The 21036-nt window shown below is 39.0% G+C and overlaps 3 protein-coding genes and 1 long non-coding RNA gene across 5 annotated transcripts; 2 read left to right on the top strand and 2 right to left on the bottom strand.

Annotated features, from left to right (window-relative positions):
• Positions 1–320: 320 nt before the first annotated feature.
• On the bottom strand, positions 321–2299 carry LOC132960541 (uncharacterized). Its single transcript, XR_009667384.1, has 2 exons — positions 938–2299; positions 321–789 (listed from the first exon to the last, which is right to left on the bottom strand). It is a non-coding gene; the product is annotated as an uncharacterized LOC132960541 (long non-coding RNA).
• Positions 2300–2309: 10 nt separating this feature from the next.
• Positions 2310–5500, bottom strand: LOC132960450 (cytochrome P450 2J2-like). The gene is made up of 9 exons (XM_061033214.1): positions 5184–5500; positions 4910–5072; positions 4620–4769; positions 4372–4532; positions 4089–4265; positions 3729–3870; positions 3374–3561; positions 3161–3302; positions 2310–2586 (listed from the first exon to the last, which is right to left on the bottom strand). Exons 1-9 carry the CDS (start codon positions 5388–5390, stop codon positions 2411–2413), a joined length of 1506 nt encoding a protein of 501 aa, XP_060889197.1. The 5' UTR covers positions 5391–5500; the 3' UTR covers positions 2310–2410.
• Positions 5501–7207: 1707 nt separating this feature from the next.
• Positions 7208–10833, top strand: LOC132960515 (cytochrome b-c1 complex subunit 6, mitochondrial). Of its 2 annotated transcripts, none has more exons than XM_061033218.1 (4): positions 7208–7360; positions 7659–7697; positions 8275–8436; positions 10592–10833. In XM_061033218.1, the coding sequence occupies exons 1-4, from the start codon at positions 7316–7318 to the stop codon at positions 10622–10624; spliced, it is 279 nt and encodes a 92-aa protein (XP_060889201.1). In that variant the 5' UTR covers positions 7208–7315; the 3' UTR covers positions 10625–10833. The 2 variants fall into 2 exon arrangements, with proteins under 2 accessions (XP_060889201.1, XP_060889202.1); XM_061033219.1 differs by having other exon boundaries at positions 7659–7694.
• Positions 10834–12152: 1319 nt separating this feature from the next.
• Positions 12153–20737, top strand: faah (fatty acid amide hydrolase). The gene is made up of 15 exons (XM_061033212.1): positions 12153–12589; positions 13327–13440; positions 13745–13882; positions 14029–14162; positions 14277–14483; positions 14580–14620; positions 14711–14835; positions 15798–15923; positions 16029–16126; positions 17756–17855; positions 18008–18051; positions 18155–18194; positions 18679–18787; positions 19080–19225; positions 19909–20737. Exons 1-15 carry the CDS (start codon positions 12377–12379, stop codon positions 20029–20031), a joined length of 1758 nt encoding a protein of 585 aa, XP_060889195.1. The 5' UTR covers positions 12153–12376; the 3' UTR covers positions 20032–20737.
• Positions 20738–21036: the final 299 nt, after the last annotated feature.

Genomic DNA, 21036 nt, shown 5'->3' on the forward strand with positions numbered 1-21036 from the left:
CCCACCTTGACCCAGTAGCCAGGTAGCTTGGAGCCCCCTGAGCAGTTCAGTGCTAGAGACTCGAGCAGGGTCTCCCTTGCGACCCTCTGCACCCCAAGAGTCAGTGAGACTCACCTCAAAAGGGCCATGAAATGAGACTGCCTCTCAGATTCAGAATGGCTTAATGATCTAAAAGGATAATATTAGCCAAGAGACCTTTAGTAAGCTTTGAAGGAGTGTCGTTCATCTATTGGAATACCTCTATATTTCATTACATTCCGGGTTGTGAGATGGATAAAAAATAATAATAATAAATATATATTAAATAAATAATGAATAAAAAAAGTCTTCTGAGTTTATTTCTGTATTCAAGAAGGAATATGACTGAGTAGAAGATTCGCTTGAGGTCCTGGTGTCTAGATCACTGAATGTTTGATCCATTGATCACTGCTAAAAATGATTTAAAAATGATTTTAGGTTCTTCATAACACTGTTGTTGAAATAGTTAATTCCCTCAAGTTCTTTGGCATCCAGGTCATAGACCTGCTCTCCTTGCCCTTAAACATCAGCGGGGCTGTCTCCTGTGGAGTTCTCAAGAGCGATAATTCAAAAGCTTTTTACAAAAAGCATTCCGATATGGGTGGACACAATACATCAAAGGACTATACACTTCAAGAGGACAGTAACAACTACTTCAAAAGTTGTTGGACCACCACTATCACAGGTACAGGACATTTACGCCACCTGCTGCAGGAGGAATGCATTACACATCTTACAGGACTACCCACCCAGCACACATTTGCAGTTTTCCTACACAAACCTGTCTTAAGGATAGTTTTCAACCCCAGCGATTGTACTACTTTACAGAAGCACTTGGTGCCTGTGTGTCACTGCTATTTATTTATTTTATAATATTTTCTTTAGTATGTTTTTATGGCTGTATATCATTATGCTGCACTTACACTTTGTCTGTTTATTTATTTATTCATTAAGATTAGTTTAGACAGATGAGAGAGCATCTGATAGGGTCCAGCATTAGGCATTACCAATGAGAAACGCTCATACTATTTAAGAACCGGGGTTTGGCAAATTGCAACGAATTGTCTCCACTGTCAGATTTCAGTCACCATATTGTCTGCCAGCTTTGGAGCAGGGGGAGCTTGAGAATTTGGTCTGGTGGGCTTGTCTTTTTAAACTAGAGAAATGTTACTTGTGCACATGCCAGATATTATGAGAACAATATTTAAAGTATGAAAAGAACAGTTACAGTAATCCAGAAAATGTCTCTTTTAGCGTGTTATGCAGTTTTATATTATAGGAATACTATGACGTTCAAATTGCCAATGTGACAATATGTAACTATAAATAATACTTGCACAGTATGTTGTGTTCAAAACATTTATTTGATCAAATTAAGTCGAGTAAAAGAACCATTATAAAGACAGACCCTGCAGTATTTGTTATTCTTTAAGTCTGCAACAATAACCGTGTGCCAAAATACTGTATATGTAAAACATATGTTAAGTTCACCTGATGAGTTCAAGCCTTGCTTCATATTTTAAAGTTATGGCAACATGTAGCAGTCGTGACAGAAAAATAAAAGTAACAGATTAGTTATCTAAATACCCTATTCTTACAATAACAAGATATTTCCATGTTATGAATTCCATTTTTTTTAAAGTTATGTGAAAACTTTCACTTATTGGATTAAATAAAATTTAAATCATGACTTCAATCATTTGGCAAGGGATGTGACCATCAGTGCAAAGGCAGAAATTATAATATCCACAGTAAAAGCCTAAAGCAAGGTCATCAATATCGCAGGGTGGATTTTGTGTTGTCGGCTCTAATCCAAAAAGTAGTATCCAAAAGATCCGTTTTTATCTTTGTTGAACAGTTAGGGTTAAGATCTTGTGTAAGTTAAATCTTCGGGTTCTGGTATAAAATAGGTCAATAAGCATATTTCAGCTTACAGATTAGTAAGCATATCAACAAGTGTTTTACAAGGCCTGCTGTTACCTGAAGCAGAACCACATTTTTAAGGAGAAGATTTAACTGTTAAGAATCCCAAAAATTGTTAATTAAAATTAATCTAACAGTGTACAGTTTATGCAATGCAGATTGAGCTTTACAAAAATGATGCTAATATAACAGTACTGTATCCTAAAATATCATTGAGCATATCTGGGTAGGGCTAAAGGGATTATGACCTTACTTATTACATTACACATAATGTGATGTGTCTCGTAGATAGATCATGTACAATTTTAAATTTAAATTAAATACTGAAACCCAAAATTTCACATAGCTATAAGTTTGAGATTTAATTAAAGAGATAGCAGCACTAAACAACATGGGCTGTTGTAACTAATGAAATCAAAGTATCTGAAAGAAGAGTTTCATAATCAGAACTCATGTTGATGAGCTTTTTTTAGCGTAATGTTGCACAGATTTCATAAGGACATGGTGCCATAGTAATACCAAATTGGTAGTCCAACTTCGCCTTGACCCCAGCAGGCATGGAGAAGGTGAAGCGCTGCATGAAGGAGGTGAAGAAGAGGAAAAGCTCCATCCTTGCCAAGTTCTCACCAAGACATACACGCTTACCTGAAACAAGAAAACAACCTGAAAAACTGAAAATCAATCAGACAAGAACTTCAAAAAGAAGAAACCTCAGAAAAGTGACTTATTAACCAAAGAACAGATTCAAAAACTTGCCAAGATAAACGCTTCAAAAACTCTAAATCTTTCTCTTAATTTACTTTGTACAATGTGTGACTTCAGTCTTTAATGGTTTTATAATTGAAAGAACTTTTGAAGATTATCTTAAAATTTAACTTTGCTTTTATGAAAATATTTCTATTTTTGGGCTCGAATGCAAGTGAGTGTTTATTAACTCTTCTCACTGCCAATCTTCCTAACATGATCCTCTTGTTAGTAAATGTTTATATTACAATCTCTGCAAAGCCAAAACAAAAGTAAACAAAATGCCATGAACAAATCTGGATCTGATTATGATCTCATGTGTTTGTTCTCTTCTTGATAGTGAGCGTTTGCTCTTGGCCAATCTACAATATTATATGAGACCCCTCCTAGGGTCCCATTTTATGCTGGTAAAAGCCCAGGATCCTCTATTAACAGTAAAAGATGCTTAGAAAACTGGGATTGTGTTGCTCCTCACCTGCAGAGAAAGGCATGAAGGCAGCTTGCTTCACAAACTTCCCCTCCTCAGTCAGGAAGTGTCCTGGGTTGAAGGTGAAGGGGGTCTCCCATAGATTCTTGTCGTACAGCACCGAGGTCAAATTTGGGATTATTGTAGCTCCCTTGTGATTTAAATATTATTATTATATCATATCATTTCATGTCATATAAAATCATATAATATAATATTGACCTTTGGGATTGTGTAGCCTCCCAACTGGATATCCTTGTTGGTCATATGAGGCAGGCTTAGAGGTACTATGTTGCCCATTCTCTGGACCTCGTGGAGGACAGCGTCTGTATAGGGCATGTTTACACGATCTTCCACTGACGGCTGTCTGGACTGTCCTATCACTCTGTCTATCTCAGCCTGGACCTTTGCTGTGAAACAGGAAGAGAAATAGTCAGGAGCTAATAATGTAATTCATCAACAGGCTGCAAAATTAAATATCAGAGACTTGTGATGAGTGCATGCAATGTGTTAATAAATGTCTTTTTAACATATTTGTACATGATCCAGTAAGAACTGGCCTGGTCAGTGCTCTTACCCTGGATATCTGGGTACTTTGCCAGGAAGAGGAAAGCCCAGCGCAGGGTGGTGGATGTGGTCTCAGAGCCAGCCACAAACAGTTCCAATACAGAAATGACCAGGGTTTCCTCATCAAAAGTGTTGTCAGCTTTCCCTTTACTCTGAAAATATATTGCATGTCAGCCCAAAAACATTTAGCTGTCCTGGAACTTGTAGCTTGTTAATTGTTTTAAAGGCTGTGCTTTATTTGTTTATTGCTTTGATTAAATGGGTTGTTTTCTGTCAGAGACACGACCTTAAAGATAGTGCTGTGAGTCACAACTGAACACTTAGTGTCTTCCTTAACAGCACAGTGTAAACAATACAAAATTCCAGTCACCTCCTGGATCTCCTTCAGGTAGCAATCAATGAAGTCTCTTGGGTCCGAGGGGTCCCAGTTGTTTTTGTGCTCCTTAAGCTCTCCTCTAATGAAGTCCTTCACATCGTTCCACACCCGCAGGACTGTCTGATGTGGCCCGGGCAAACGTCTCATCAGCTTAGGGAACGAGTTGTAAAACTGCAGAGTTGAGCAGATGAAGAGAAAAAGGAATAATTTCTGCAAGGAATTTTTATGTTTGTAACATTCATTGCATAATTATGAAAACTCTGCTGAGAATTGGTACCTGTGTCCAAATTGAGGCTTCAATCTGGAGTGCTATCTCAAACCAGCTGATCAGTTTCCTGAACTTCTCATCAGTGTACTCAAATCGATGCCCAAAAACCAGGGAGCAGATGATGTTGGAGACAGCGTTGCCAATGATGAGTTTTGGATCGAAGGGCTTACCTCCAAATTGGAACAGAAAAGCAATTATAACTTACGTATTTGTTGTTGTTTCTCATTGCAAATGTGATCATGTAATTCAATATTTACCTTTAAAGCTTTGGAATTCTTTTGAACAATAAGTGAATTCATCTAAGATGACAGGTTCAAGTGACTTCTTTCCAATTCCAAAATATCTGAGAGTTGAAAGGGCAAAACGCCTCTGCTGCTTCCACATGTGCCCGCTAGTGAACACTATACCTGATGGGAAATACTTTGTCACAAATATGTTTTTAGATCAACTTGTTCACTTACTAAAGATTACACAGGAGCCAGAATAGAAGTGAGTTGAGTTGTGTGTGTACAGAGGCTTTGCATATGTATGTGTTACATGCTCTTACCTAGGTCTTCACTTATGTCCTGAAACATAGGGAGGGATGGGCGGTCAGCCACACTGTCTCCCTGATTTACAAGAGCTTCTTTCAGAACCTCACACCCATTTAAGACCACAACCCACTCCTGGCCCATCCGCAGGCTGTACACATCCCCATATTTTCCTGCCAGCTGTGAGTGGATTCAAGGCAGGAGAAAAACAAAGTTATAACAACAGATTAAAGGATGATAAGTCCTTTTAGTTGACCTCTTGTTTTCCTTCATTGTTTTTTGTTGAGCTACCTGTGTCATACTCTCATGACCCCTGCTGTGGTCGACAGAGAACATGTTGCCCACTATAGGAAATGCTTGAGGTCCTGGAGGATAGCCGGCTGGCCGACGGTTCTTAATATAATCAGCAGTGACAATGAAAACTGTTGTGAAGAGCAAAAAGCTTTTCACATCCCAGTCCACAAAGCATCCAAGTGCAGAAAAGATAGAATCCATCATCCAAGAAAGGGTTCAACTCAGTCCAACAGAAACCTGTGCTGTCCTTGCTTCCTCTGTGATTGTTTTCTTCACCTGGACTCACCCCTCTTTATTTATCCTGTGAGGGAGAAGCATTATGTAATTGACTCTTGGCCAAGGACCAGCTGTACTGGGTGGATCAGACTCTGCCCTCTAGCATTCATGGATAAGGGATATAACAACATGTTAATCAGTGACCATAAAACAATAATTGAAATATAATGGAAAGGTAATTGATTTATTGTCCGTGCAGAAGTCAAAGTGTACTTTTATCCAAAGTAAGACCAATAGAGAGCTAGATTGATGATACCTTTTTCTTAAACATCTGTAGCCTACCTTTTCAACTTTTTTTTTTTTTTTTTTTTAACTTCTGCTGTACCGTGTTCGCTGCACTTTGTTCTGAGATGGTGTCGTCTTTGCAAATATTTAAATCAGTGATTTTCAAATTCCCCTCTTTGAATGGGAATGGTCTTTAAATGGGTGTTTTTTTTTTTTTTTGAAAAGCCAAAATAGGCTATGTTGCCTGGACACTTTTGAAACCTTCAAACCATTTTATACGGACTTGTGTTTAAGCTTTGTTCATCTTGCACTTCGTCACTTAACAGCTCAATTTGTTCTGTAGCCTAATTGGACCAAATCACTGCATTAGACCGAATAATGTTTGAACAGCTCTAAAACCCTACCCTTGCTTTTAAGCCAGTCTCGCCGTCTGCGTAAGGGCTATTCAGTTCATCCAACAGGTGGTAGTTTAAGGACATAATTATTATTGGCATGTTGTTGGAGCAGAAAAAAAACCCCGAAACTGCTGCCATAAAGCGGAGGAAAATTCTCTTTTTGCGCCATGTCCTTAGTATGTCCTGTCGCTCAAAGTAAGTAAAAGACGAAGCATGATTATAGCGGCTTTCCTGAACAATGAAGCCGCTGAGAGGCTATAAGGTTGGGCCTGATATATTTGTCCGACGCGCTTTCAAAAGAATACTGTGATGCGTAAAAATAAATTTGACTTTTTTTAATCAACGTAAAAAAGAGAATCAACTTAACTTATAATAACGTGCATTAATTCATAATCACAGTGAACTAGAAACAATAGCGGTCAACAACAAATATGGCAAAACCAGCTCACCCTCTCTCTTCCACTGAGAACGAAAAGTGAACAGGTGAGTTAAATCAACACATCTCCACCCATGTGACCCGACATCCCCCCCCCCCCCCCCACTCAACACAATCCTGATAAATGATATAATAATCAATAACCCAAAAACACCAATATATAACAGACTACCTTAACCTTAAATAAATACCACAAAGACAATTATATCCATCCATGGCTCCAACAATGATATATGCTCTCGTCCGTGGAGTTTTGCGATGCAGTAATTATTTCCGTCTGGTGTAGTACCAATTCTCATCGCATGGTTGTAGTAAAGAGCTTAGTGCTGGCTGAGGGGATGTAACATAACCACACTAACTTCAAAATAAAACACATTTAATGTTGTTGTTTTTTTTAAGCAAATAAATTAGTTTTTGGTAAAATGATAATTTAATGAAATTCACTACTTTGTCTTTGTAAGTGAATTCTGCTTGAACCCTTTTTAAACGGCTGTACAAACTTGTAAGGTTGAATAATTTGGTCAAAAATCTTAAATTGAGAATTTTCCCTAAATCGGTTAGTTTTCCTTCGAGCTGTTTGTGGGAAAAAAAAGATTTTGAAGATATTTCATTTAGGTTTTTATTGATGATGCATTTCTTTAAATTTTCCCGGGTGGACGAGTGCTTTATTTTGAAAGTCAGGGACTCGGAAGCTGTCGCTGTCTTCTTCGCCGTTCGCTGTGATTGTGTGACCTGCTGTGTCCTCCAGCACTCGAGATTTGACAGCCGGTCATTTAAGGACAAAGATCAACAAAACCATGGTTTTTGAGGAGAAGATGATCATGAACGGGGAGCCCGAGGATGTACGGAGATTTGAAATATTAATTTGCAACTCTGCTAGACCAGAAACTATCTGTTATTTAGCGAGCAAGCGAACTTGACGGCTAAATAAGCTACATCATAGTTAGCATTAGCAAATCCCACTTTGTCATTTGGAAATATATTGAAGTTAATTTCTGCAGTAACTTCCAAGTAGCACACTACACTAGTTCGTCATTGTTAAAGTTGACATGCTTGTTTAGGATTTAACGTTATGGTATGTGTACCTACTGCTAACAAATGTACTGAATTATGTTATTAATTTGTTTGTGTCTGTTTCAGGAGGAAGAAGAAGAAGAAGAAGAAGAGGAGGACATGGTGGTACGTGAGACCCACATCATAATAAAAATATCTTCTCTGTCACTGTATATGGTTTTGAGGTTAATATATGATCACAATACTCACAACACAATCTGATACATTTTAATTTATTTATGTAAATACCAAAAAGCTAAGTCAGTAGTGGGACATTCATGATGAAGGAACTAAAGGAAAAACATGAAATGGGAAGAGAAACATAAGGATGTGTCACCATAATGTGTGGACAACATGTACTCCCTCTTCACATAACCAACGATGATCCACCTGGGGTTGTTTCAGGTCTGTCTCACTGCCACCCCCTCCGTTTGGTTTTTATCTATAAATACATTTCCCCTTCCTATAAATAAGAAACCTACTTAACTTGACCATTCACCTTTTACTGATTGATGACAACCCCACACTGGTTAAATATTAAAGCATACAAGTTGTGTAGAATACATATTACAGCATGGGAATCACAACCACTGTAGTCCATTCATACACCTTATTTAAGTTAATGAGGTCCAGTTTTATGTTCATTTTTGGAGACGGTGTTGATCGTCTGCTGTATTTGGGACTCTTGTGTGTTCTGTTTCAGGATCCCATTGAAACAATGCGACAAAAGTGTGAAGAAGCAGAGCACTGTGTTGACACGCGGGAACGCCTGGAAGAGTGTGAAACCAGAGTTGGCTCTCGCTCTTCAACGATGGAGGATTGCACTGAGGAGCTCTTTGACTTCTTGCACGCTCGAGACCACTGTGTAAGTGTGACTTTTGCTCAACGTACCCAGCAGAAATAGACTGAATACACCCCACACATAATTATGGCTTGCAGATGATATTCAGTTTACTTTACAAATGGGACCGATCTGATCTTATTTCCGTATCGGGTTCGACACTGAAGTAATTTACATATCTGATATCAGTCTGATGGCGCAGATCCACTGATTCACTGATCAAGAATTATGGTTGGGAACTTTAAACATTCTCCGCTCGCACAGTCTCACTTTGAAGACGATCAGACTGTACTGTAAGCAGTGCCCACAAATCGTCTCCATGACGACACTCAGACGGAGATGGAACAGCTCCTTCTATTTGTTCAGAGCACCTCAGTTTAAAAGATTTAATATGAGAAACCTGACAGCTGTTCCTGCTTCCTGTTTGTATGTGAAGCCAGCACAATGCAGTGCAATGCTGGTTTTACTACAGCTTTGTGAAGCCTTACACATACTACCAACAACAACAATAACAATATTAATTGTAACATAAAAATATCGGAATCAGTGCATATATATCGGAATTGGATCGGAACTGAAAAAAGTAGATCTGGTCATCTCTGGTGACCTTATAATCCAAATTTGTGTATATACCAGTAAAACCTTACGACATGTTTTTTTTTAATTGTTCACTAAAAAACAAAAGCCTTTTCCACTACTCTGCTCATCACCAACCTTAAAAGCAACAATGTGTGACTTTCCACCTTAAAATAGTAGTTTCAGAGGTAGATTGAATAGCACAATAACTTTCAACAGAGAGAGTGACGTCTCTCCCATCTCACAGCAGGGCCCGATTGCCTGTTTATAACAGAATGTAATTATGGCTTGTGCCGAGGTCTTCTCGTGAGAAGTGCGTACGGCTTCACGGCACTAGTTCACACACAAGCCTTCCTTTCTTAAACAAAACCAGTTAGCCTGTCTCTGTACTTATTGATCCAATGGCTGAGGCTAAGAGGAGGAGGTGAGTGATGGGTTAAGCTACAAAAAGAAAAAGAGAGCGTGATCGAGCAAGAAGCAGAGTGTACATCCCTGCAGATATTCATACACGATTTCCATGTAACATTAGGCTGTATCCTTATCGGTTTCATTGTTGTCTCATGTTTAGCAGCTTTACCGGGTGCAAAAGAGCATCAAACCCAAGTTAAGTTTCAGGTTTGCATACAAATTAATAAATCAATCAATCTGTCCCTTTGTGGTTCTTTGAGTTAACTTTTAGAAGTTTTGAACCTTACAAACCTTTCTCAACTAGCATAGTATATGACCCTCTCCAGTGTAACCATTTAACCACAGCCCATATAGTAGATGTCATGGCAACAGTCTATTACACGTACAGATACTCCGCATGCAAACTGCTTGCAAACAACAGGCCGAAGACGCTAGCAGAGTTATCGTGCACAAAATCCAGTATTATTATTATACCTCATTAGTAGACATGGTTGTTTAGCTTCTCGCAATGTCTTTGCCAGCTGCACACAATCTGCTTGTTATCAAAAGCATTTTGTCCAATAGAGCAGGCATAAAGGCAATATGTGTTTATTTATGATGTACTTTTATTGAAAAACTGTAAAACTAATGTGTTTGACACAGTACAAATCAATAATCCAAATTGTTTCCCTTTTTTCTGGGTGCACTAGAACAGAAAAAAATTCAGAAAAAAACCCAAATGAACAGTCAAACAAAGAAGTAAACAAATCAATTAAACATTTAACAATACTTGTTAGATTAAAAACAGTCTTTTGACAGTGCAGTTGCAGTCAGAGACCTTCAGTGGGCGCCAAAAGTCTACAGATTGTTGCTTTAAGGTTGACAGTTTCAGTTTCTATCGATGGAATTTGGCAGATTTCAAGAGACTTTGTTGTGAGGGATCAAGATTCAGTGCATAAGAAGTCACAAGCGGATATTCAAAAACGTCAAAGTGTAGTAACAAAGTATTCAATTTATAAGATATATGACAAGAACAATTACTTCAGTACTGTGAAAGGGGAAATAATTGATAACTTGCATGTGAAAGAACATACTTATAACCAATATTCAAATATGTGTTTGCTTCACAAAATCATTTCAAACCATTGAGTATAGTTTTCCTTCATCTGTATGTTGTGGTTTTGAATCAATGGCTTTCCTCTTGTTTCCTTCCTAGGTGGCACATAAACTGTTCCATTCAGTCAAATGAAGTCCCATCTGATTGTTCCACTACTGCCTGATGACAGCCTACAAACATTGCATGGCCAAGAGAACAAGCTTTATAATACATCCATATGTGGATCTGCTGTATGTTATAACTAAATGTGTACTATGCTATACTTGCTCCTGTTAAGAAACGTAAATATTTAACGAGGTTCCTTGAGGCATATTCCAATAAAGGGAAAGGCGTAAAAACCATTGTGTGTCACAAGTTTTTTTATATGACTGCAATCGTAAATATAAAGGTTGGTAAATGATTCATGACAAGCTGGACCGAATCATATAGAGTTCAAATTGATATGACGCTGCAAAAACAGTGTTCGAAAGGCTCCTGATAATGTAGTGCCACTTTAAATACAACTGGCTCAAACTATCATGCTGGTAATTGTTATTCATGTAATTTAAAAGAAGCTGTTTCAGGTATAAAAAGTGCAACATTTTCTTTGCTCACATCCTGCCTTAAAAATGTTTTTGCTGAAAAGACGGATGTCATCTGGAGATGCTCACAAGACAACTCTGCAGTCATTCAGGACTTCGAATGAATTGGGGCCGACTAAAGTGTTGTCGGCTTTGGGCAAACTTTCAAGTGCTTAAAGGTATAATTTATTGTTTTGTGCAACTTATTTCCTGTCCTTGACTTCAGATGAGATGACCTTTAGTCCAGCAGAATGTAATACTTTGTTTTCTAATGAATTAAGTGTGGCCTGCAAAATTAAGCATCCTTGCATTTTAGAGTGGCATCCTACACAAACAGTTACGGCAACTGAGGAGTGCGGAATATACGGAGCCCCTGATGGTCCACAAAATACAAAACAAAAAGCGCACAAGATGTTATTTTTTATTTTTGAGACTTTAGAGCAGTGGTGTCCAAACTTTTTTTCTTGTGGGCCAGAATCACTCGTGGGCCACAGGTTTTGTTTTGTTAAAATATAGTTGAAAAAATAGTAAGGCTTTGTAGATCAGAATCAAAAGGCTCGCTAAAGAAACCCTTTAAGAAAAGGAAATCAAATATTTAGATTTCTTCGTTCTACTTTATTTGTTTTTTTCTCAGAATCAAGCCTGTAATGTGGTTCATTTTTTTTTTGGAAAAGCTTTCTGCATTTAGCTCAGGTCATTAAATGGTTAAACAACAGTCCGCTTGTTTGCAAAAACTTTGCATAAGCTGTAGATTTAAAAAAAAAAAATTAAAAAAAAACAACAACATACATGTTACTGAACATTTTCTATTTTAGGAATATTGTTCAGCCCTTGTTAACATGAAAAATAAAAATAAGATAATGTGCCAATCTTAATCGAGGCCTCGGGCCAAAATCTTCTGATTATTCATTTGAAGTCACGGGCCGCCAAAAATCACCCTCAAGGGCCGCAAATGGCCCTCGGGCCGCACTTTGGACACCCCTGCTTTAGAGGCTCAGTATGAACATTGTTTTTGTCTTATAAATACGAGGGTTTTACTAAATTGAGGCCGCACTGGCGCCCTCTATCTTTCACATCGTATTCCCCCTAGCCTAGGCTACTAAAAGCATGCTAACCGAGTGTAATGAGCTGCTGACAATACCTGTCCCTGGTTTGCGGAGGAGATAAGATGACTCCATGATCAGAGTCTTTAACCGCGCCCACTAATCGACTTAAAAGCTACTAAAGGTCTGAGACATTGCCAAAGGAGTCGTGACAACAGTCTACTAGTCTGCTCTAAGTCGTTCACAGCTATTCTTTGTGCAGGAGGTCAAGCAGAAGAGCCATGGGGTTTGAAGAGTTACTTCAGCAAGCGCAGCCTCACTACGGAACAGCTGCTCTGGTCACAGGTGCTGCCTGTGGTGTGGGAGCTCTCATAGTTCTGTTGCAGAAGTTCAATAACCACCAAAAGACGAAGGAGAAGATCCGGAGAGCGAGAGCAAGGAGGGACGAGAGCCTGCATCGGGCTGAGCAGGCTGTGCTCCAGTACAAGGAGTCGGTGAGAGAGAGAGAGAGAGAGAGAGAGAGAGAGAGAGCCGGGACTCGAGGGGAGGGAGCAGAGGAAAAGTGGAAACCGCCAGTCTGTAGTTGAAATGTTCCAATTTTGGATTTTTATTGTTAGGATTGTGGAGAAGGGCCTAGTCTAAACAGAGTTAGCATTTGGAGAGCGAGAAAACGTGTTGCAAACCGAGCAGAGAGAAACAAACAGGCAACGATAGAGAAAAGTGTTGTGCATAATAATTTCTCATGATTAATGATCTACGCAGTAATGACGTACTCAATGAGCACATGGTGGTCAGGTAAAAACGACAGATACACGTTTGCAAGAGCTTAATTGAGAAAGGATTGTGTTAATGGTAAGCTAAAATGAAAGAGGTTGGTAAAATAAGGTAAAAGTGCAGTATGGACATCCCTTGTATACCTGCAGACTGCAAGCCATTAAGATTGTTAGTGACCTATCACATGGTCTACAGAAGATGAGTAGACAGGGAACAGCTGATTTAAGACACATATTGTGTTAATACATTTGGAAAATGGCATCATTGTGTTAGCATGATTCATAACTTAAATGAGTTGTTTTCAAAAGTTAACATCTGGATTGTCATTCTCCATGTGTCATTTTCAGTGTAGATGGTATAGTTTCAGGGGCCTTGTATTGTGCAAGTGTTTAAATTCATGTGTGTGTGTGTGTGTGTGTGTGTGTGTGTGTGTGTGTGTGTTCTGTTTATCTTTTAGCATCCCATGACCGACTCTGCTCTCATCTTGACGCTGTCCCTGTCTGAGTTGACAAAGCAGCTGCAGGAAGGCTCCCTAAACCCTGAGGATGTTTTCTACTCTTACTTGGAAAAGGTCCAATACTACACAGCTCATTCACAGTACAAACGCGGAAGAGGAAATTAAACGTTGAGATGACTAGCTTGGACCTTCACTATCTTATCTCTCTTTGATTCATGCTTACCTTCTGATCTTTGCCTGGATATGACATTTATGCCTTTCTTTTACGATTTTATATTTATAGGTTAAAGTAACTGCTTACAACAGTTCCCATGGACACCTAGTCTTACAAGACTTTCATGTTTAACAATTTTACATTTGTATTTGATTGTTCAGTATGAACCTGTTTATCATGTTTTTTTTGTTTCTTTACCCACAGACTCTGGATGTAAACAAAAAACTGAACTGCTGCACTGAAATTTTGGTGGATAGTTTTGACCAGCTGAAAACTGTTTCCAACAAGAAAGGGCTTTTGTACGGAGTCCCAGTTAGCATTAAAGAAAACATTTCATACAAGGTATGTGTGGTAGTTAATGTATAACCAGAGTATTTCTCAAGACGGCAATTATGTAGACCACAGAAGAATTTCATGGCATTCAATATAACTCAATCATAAGCCTTCCAAATGTGCTAATCTAACACTTTTTTATATTTCAACACAAGAATTATGACTCCTCCTGCGGTGTGCTGTGTAATCTGGAGCTGCCTGCTGAGAAGGACAGTGTGTTAGTTGAAGTTCTGAAGAGACAAGGAGCTATTCCTTTTGTGAAAACCAACGTGCCCCAAGGTCTAATGAAGTAAATATTTCTCAGTCACGTGGTCACTGTAAACACTGCACAAAGTTTTTACACTTTACTCAAGATGTTAAGCTTGTAGTGAATATGTGTTTCCTGTGTTTTTCCCCTCATCAGTTATGACTGCAGTAACCCAATCTATGGTCAGACCTTGAACCCCCACAACCTCAAGAAGACCCCTGGAGGCTCATCTGGTGGGGAGGGGGCTCTAATTGGGGGAGGCGGCTCCGTGCTGGGCTTAGGTACTGATATCGGGGGTAGTATCCGTATTCCTTCCTCATTCTGTGGGATCTCCGGCTTCAAGCCAACAGTAGGTCGGTTGAGGTGAGTGTCTCTGCTTTGCTCAGGTTATGAATTATGATTGTTCATGACACTTTGAACTCACTTTTATCTTTGCTTTGTGTGTGGTTTCTTGGCCAGTGCGCAGGGTGTAAATGGCCTTTATGGAGGGCAAAAATCAGGTTGGTTACAGTTGTTTCATAGTTACATACTCACAACGTGTGTCAACTGGAAATATGTTAACTTTTTTTCTGTTCATCTTATTAAATCAGTGCTGGCAACCTCTGGACCCATGGCTAGGGATGTGGACAGTCTGGCTCTGTGTATGCAAGCCCTGCTGAGTGATGATATGTTTAACTTGGACCCCACTCTTCCACCCCTACCTTTTAATGTGCAGGTGTGTTCTCTGCAGAAACAAAACATCACATTCAACACTATGAGGGGATTGGGCTTATGTGTCAGACTGCTGCTGTGCAGGCTTTTTTGTTCATAATATTCCAGCCACTTTCTTATTTTACCAGCATTTGACCTGTGACTGGTGCTACATTTTCATACTTTTAATTTGCGCAAATTAAAAAAAACAAACCATAAAGTGTTATTTGGAAAGCTCCAGATTGCTGGTAGGACAATTCCGTTACTTCTGGACAGAGCAAGGCTACATATTTCCAGTATTTGTACTTAAACTAACCAGCTGCAGGCCCCAGTGCTTTTTACACAAAACAATCGTCACATGTAACCATCCAAGAAAGAAAGCAAATTAGTGTTTTCCAACAGTTGAAGGGTGATGTTACAACATTAAAGTGCATTATTTACATTAGGTGCTCTAAGCTATGTAGCAGCAATTTGGGAAGGCCTTCTCCTTTTTCGACATCACCATACCCTTCTGCACCAAGCCTGTTTCATAAGGTAATACGGTGAAAGAACATTTGCTGGCCTCAGTTGACTCTCTACCACAACCCCAGCATTCACTATGGTGCATACTGTAACCTAGTGAACCTACTTCTGTAAACAACTCTGACTGAGGCTTATGAGATTAAATTCCCACTGGGGGGACTCCCAGAACAGTGGTGCAGGGAACAAAAGAACATATTGTATTTTATAGATTCATCACGATGCTTTGAAAGAATCCTGCAGCTGGCCGTATAATGATAAGAGTACTATTTTGGAAACACATTCTCCCAGACAAGTGAAAATTCAACAGGACAATGAGCAGATACAGGCAAATTAAACCATCCAATTGCAGAAGTGCATTTGTTCACCATTAAGTAAAAAAGTAAACTAAACCCTTTATTTAAAGAGAAGCATCAATACTTTTATTATCAAGGAGCTGAATATACTGTATATTTATCTTGTCCTCAGACATACTTGAGCTCCAAACCACTGACGATTGGTTATCTAGAGAGCGATGGCTTTTGCCAACCGTCTCCGAGCATGGCCCGAGCCGTCAGAGAAGTCAAAGCTCTGTTAGAGCAAGCAGGGCACACTGTAAGTCCACACTACACACATGCACACACACACAGAAACTATGTAATGTACTTAAAACATGTTTTCTCAGCTTGATGACACTATAACAACCCCTCTCATTTCTAGTTGGTGCCCTTCAGTCTTCAGAATGTGGGCCAGAGTTTCTATGAACTGGTGATGAGGGGTGTTACTGCTGACGGTGCATACTCCTTTGCTCAAAAAATGTGAGTTGGAAGTTCCCTTTCAGCTGCTAGTTATTTAAACAGGGCAGCATTGTTTGATAGCCACATTGGTTTGAAAAACACATGAGTAACTGATGCATCACAGAACTTTTGGTATACTGTATAATCTTTTGATTTATTAATGATTTATTAATTATTAATGAACCATTGGACGTCGCTCAACCGCAAGGTCAGTGTTTGATTCCCTGTTCCTTCATGTCCTTGGGCAAGACACTGATCCTCAAATTGCCACTTACATGGCAGCCTCAGTCACTGGTGTGTGAATGTGACCTGCAGTGTAAAAGCACTTAAGAGTAGTCAGAAGACTAGAATAGCGCTACACAAGCTCAAGTTCAAATCCATTATATCCAATAAGGGTTTACTCTCCAGATTATCAAAGACTGTTGACATCTTCAAATTGCTCGTTAAGATCAACCAGCACTACAAAACTAAAATGTTTAATTTAAAACCGCAGAACATAAAATTACAATTCTTATATCTCAAAAGTAAATAATTTTCCCAATGTTTGGCAATTTTGTACTTCTTTTGGTCCACTATATAGATTCTCTGATTTCCCCTTTGTGCCATCATGAAGTTTATGTCTGTTTGATCAGACTCAGAATCGTGTTTTTTTCACAATCTGTCAGAAGGATTGCACTGACCCTAGATCAGCATTAATTGTATGTTAAGCTTCTCCTCACACTACCATCACCATTTATTCAGTACAATGGTTTATGACATATGACAAGGGGACATATTATAAAAAATAAACTTTTACAGTGTTTTTGAACATATATTTGGGTAACATGAGAGTCTACCGACTGACAAAATGGGAAATTAATCCAAGTCATTTGTTTGTGGTCTGCATAAGTCTTACAACACAGAGAAAAATTCTCTGTTTCAAATTTGCCTTCCTTGTGACGTCCAAGTGGGATTCTGTTAAAAAAAAATACCCTCTCCTCCCCTGGTATCTCCACCCATGGACTCCACCCCCAGCCTAGAACAGAATTTTTGCGCAGGTCCGCCATTTTTTTCTCTCTAGCAAAGGAGTGATGTCTACCGGGAAAACATGTGGGGGGGGGGGGGCTCATTGCATTTTTTAAAATTCAAATCAAAACCCTTATTTTACCCCAAAAGACACCGATGTTTCCCTCATTTACAGTGACGTCGAGCTCACAGCATAGAAGAGGGACACAAATAAAGAGACACACACACACCAAAATGCATAAACCCGTTCTGAGAGAGCTGGTTTATACAGAGTCACAAACCTCCTCTGGTGCTTGATTCATGTTATATTTTGACCAAAGCACTGCACAGATGTTTCATTTAGACCACAGGGCACTGTTTGAAAAGGTAGAAAAGGGTACGTGTAACATGTCCTCTTTAAGATCTTTACAGCTACGTGTACTTGGTGTTTAATGCTGATTAGCAAATACTAAACAGAGATGTGGGACAGTGTGAAGAAACCTGCTGCACTTTAGCATCTAAGCATTGTCAGGCCCATTGCCCCTAAAACTTTTATTATATTGGTCTTAAAATTAGAATAAGCATATAACAGTCCAAATGATGAATGTTCTATTTAGTGTCAATAACTCTTCTTGTTTTTGTGTTTTGTTTTTATTTGTGTTTTAGGAAGACAAGCCCTCTGGACCTCAGTATCAGACCACAGTTTGTCCCTATTTATGTCCCTGTATGGTTGCGGAGAACCCTTTCATTCCTCCTCAAGCCATTGGTGGGTCTCTACCTGCATAACCCAAACACACTCATAAACTACACTAAAGATATCATTTTCATATACTGGTTTAAAAAATAACCTTGGTAGTTCTTTGACAGTATTTTGCTGTGTAATTTATTACTTAAGATGTGTCTTCTTGTCTTTTGCAGTCTCCTCGTACTTCTGCCATACTCAGTGCTTTCTGCGGTGTTGGGTGAGAAGTTAATTTTAAAGTTTGACACCATGTGTTGTAAATGTAATTACTCATATATGAGAAAAGCACAAATCTTCCTAATTCTTTTTCTGCCTTCTTATAGATCTGTTGCAAATCTGTGGAAGCAGCATGTAGCTGTTGAGGTACTGTAGAGGCCAGTCAGCCAAAGATCAGCAACCACACAGAACGCTTTTTAGAATGTTGCAAATAGAGTTGCAGATGTCTAAAATTGCCTCACAATTCCACTAGCTGGTGGATTTCATAACCTGTGATGAAGTTTGTCAGTTTCGCCAGTGGCTGTTTGCAGAAAGTAAGGAACATCAATAGCAGAGCAGCTCATAGCAAAGTCAGCTGATAATGTCGATACAAAAACAACATGCTCACAGCTCAGCACAACCCTATGAGACAGTACTGATATTTGTGTAGCTCAGCCCCGCCCTTTGTCAAGCAGACACACAGACCTGCAGCTCTTTGGTTTAGTCTAAAACTGTGACACATACAGCAAGCAGACACTGTCTCCTCGAGGTGTAAACTGGTAGGTCTAAGTGTTGCAGACTTTGGACTGTAGCTCATGATGCCTGTGCTTGAATAAAACTGTACCTTGAATTGTCTTGTGTGTCCCATTAGGATTACATTAAAGAGTCGATAGAGGATTGGCGACGAAGCAACATAGACGTCCTGCTGTACCCTGTGATTGGACCAGCCTACAACTTCTTATACTGCTGCAAGAATACCCGTACGTTCACTAAACACTGCGTGACACAACACACGTGACACTAAACACAACGCGTGCGTGTGCTGAATGGGCATGATGAATGATAATGATAACAGTTAGTGAGAGTTATTAGATACCAATCAACCCTCCATCTATCAATAGGTTTACAATGAGCTACCATACTGTTAAGAAAGGGATGCATGTTGTCCTTAATGTTCATCAAACAGATCATTACTGTACAGAACAGCAGTGATTTATTTGAAGTACCAAAGTTAAGGCAGTGAGTAACAAGTTTATTTTTCTGTCCCTGCAGAGCTTTGCTCTTACACGATGCTCTTCAATCTCCTCAACTTTCCTGCGGGGGTTGTCCCTGTTTCCACGGTGACGGCAGAAGATGAGGAGGAGCTGAAGCACTATAAGGGCGTTTATCAGGACGTCTGGGACAAGAGTTTCAAACGGGTAAGAAACATGTGAAAGTTAAGAAGAAAATAACTGATACTGTACAGCCTGAAAAAATCGTATTTTTGTGAAACTTGTAGATTTATTTTCTGGAAGCTATTTTTGGCTTTTCAAGTCCAAGTTAGACAGATTATCAGCCTAGGCTGTTTTTCACCCCTTACTACATTTGACATTTTAATTTATGGGACGTTAAATAAAAACCAAAACACAGTAGGTCACCAATCCACACAAATATGTATAAATTAAACTATTGTAACTATAATATTATAATTATACTATAACTTGATTTTGAACTGCTCAATAATCCGTTTGCAGTTCACAATGAAAAAGCCACTGTACACATCCAAATGGAGCTGATAGAACTCTGTATTTGGCAAAAATCAAGGAGTTTGCAACTGCACAGCTCCCACACTTCATCACCCCTTTAAGCAACTTTACTCTGTGATGAAGGTGAGCAGAACCTCTCGAAGGGTCTCTCACTAAAGCACACACGTTTCCACTGAGCTCTTCCCTCTGGCCCCGCCAATACACCTCCTATCCTTTTTATATTTATACCATACTTCAGTGTCAGGTTATTTTTCTGAAAACAGTAGTTCCAAAGTTTGGTCAGTAGGTGGAGTCAGAAGACTGTTAAGGTTCTGGTTGTGGACAGTTGACTGAGTGGATCCTGTGTTTCTGTGCAGGCTGTGACTGGAGCCGAGGGTCTGCCTGTGTCAGTGCAGTGTGTCGCCCTGCCGTGGCAGGATGAGCTCTGCCTGCGCTTCATGAAGGAGGTGGAACAACTGGTCAAACAGAGCAGGAAGTAAGGCCTGCAGGCCAGAGGTGGGGATGCACACCTCAGGGGCATCAGCGTAAATTTTGTTTATATATAGAAAAAAACAGTGAATGTGAAAACACAAAAAGTCCCTGAAATAATTAATAATAAAGATTTTTAAGATAGATATTACTGCTCAAATTGCGTCAACAAAATAACAACAACTGTTAATAACATTTAAACTAGATTAAAAATAAGTACGTATAATTTAGAAAGTCGATGGTTATTTGATATTCTCTAATAAAATATTATTATGCAAACATGAACTAAGCTCTTGGATGCTTAGTGACTTTATAGAGGCTTAATAAAAACAGTTAAAGGTCGTGATCATTTTGACTGATTAAAACGGTTTACATTGTTTGTATTTGTAAGTTGACATAACTTCAAGATTTAAACATTGTATTAATCTGTATGGAAATTAAACATTCTGTACTGTTCATTACTGGACACAATTGGTGAAATGTTGGTGGGTTTTTAGCTTTGCACGAAGAGAAACTAAAATCCCTTCAATAAAAATAAAGATCATTTCACCATCAGGGCAAAGAGGCACTCCGTCCACATGTCATAATGATGTTAAAAACGTGTATTCATTGAAATTAATATTGAATCCTCAATCCTGTTTGTGTCTTAAAAAAGAACTGTCAGCTTTCTCTTGTATCATGTATAAGAATAAAATAAACTGATCACTCCAAGAGCAACCACTGGTGCTAAGTGTTTCCACTAAAGAAATGTATAAATCTGTTATTCTAATGCTTAGCCACCAAAAATACTCCACCGACAGAATAGACTTGAACCTTAAGTTCCGTTCTCTTCTCATCTGTTTCTCCAGGTGTGATACATTTTGTGATTAACCACTTGAATACAGCTTGTATAGTTGATATATTTGTTATTATTGTTGAATATTTGATCAGCTCACTTAAAAAAGTGTTCGAGTTAAATTGTGGACCTTCAAGGCATCCACCTTGTTTTGCCATCTTCTTTTGCCTCCACCTGTCTC

This window comes from Labrus mixtus, chromosome 3 (genome assembly GCF_963584025.1).
Source record: "Labrus mixtus chromosome 3, fLabMix1.1, whole genome shotgun sequence".
NCBI lineage: Eukaryota > Metazoa > Chordata > Actinopteri > Labriformes > Labridae > Labrus > Labrus mixtus.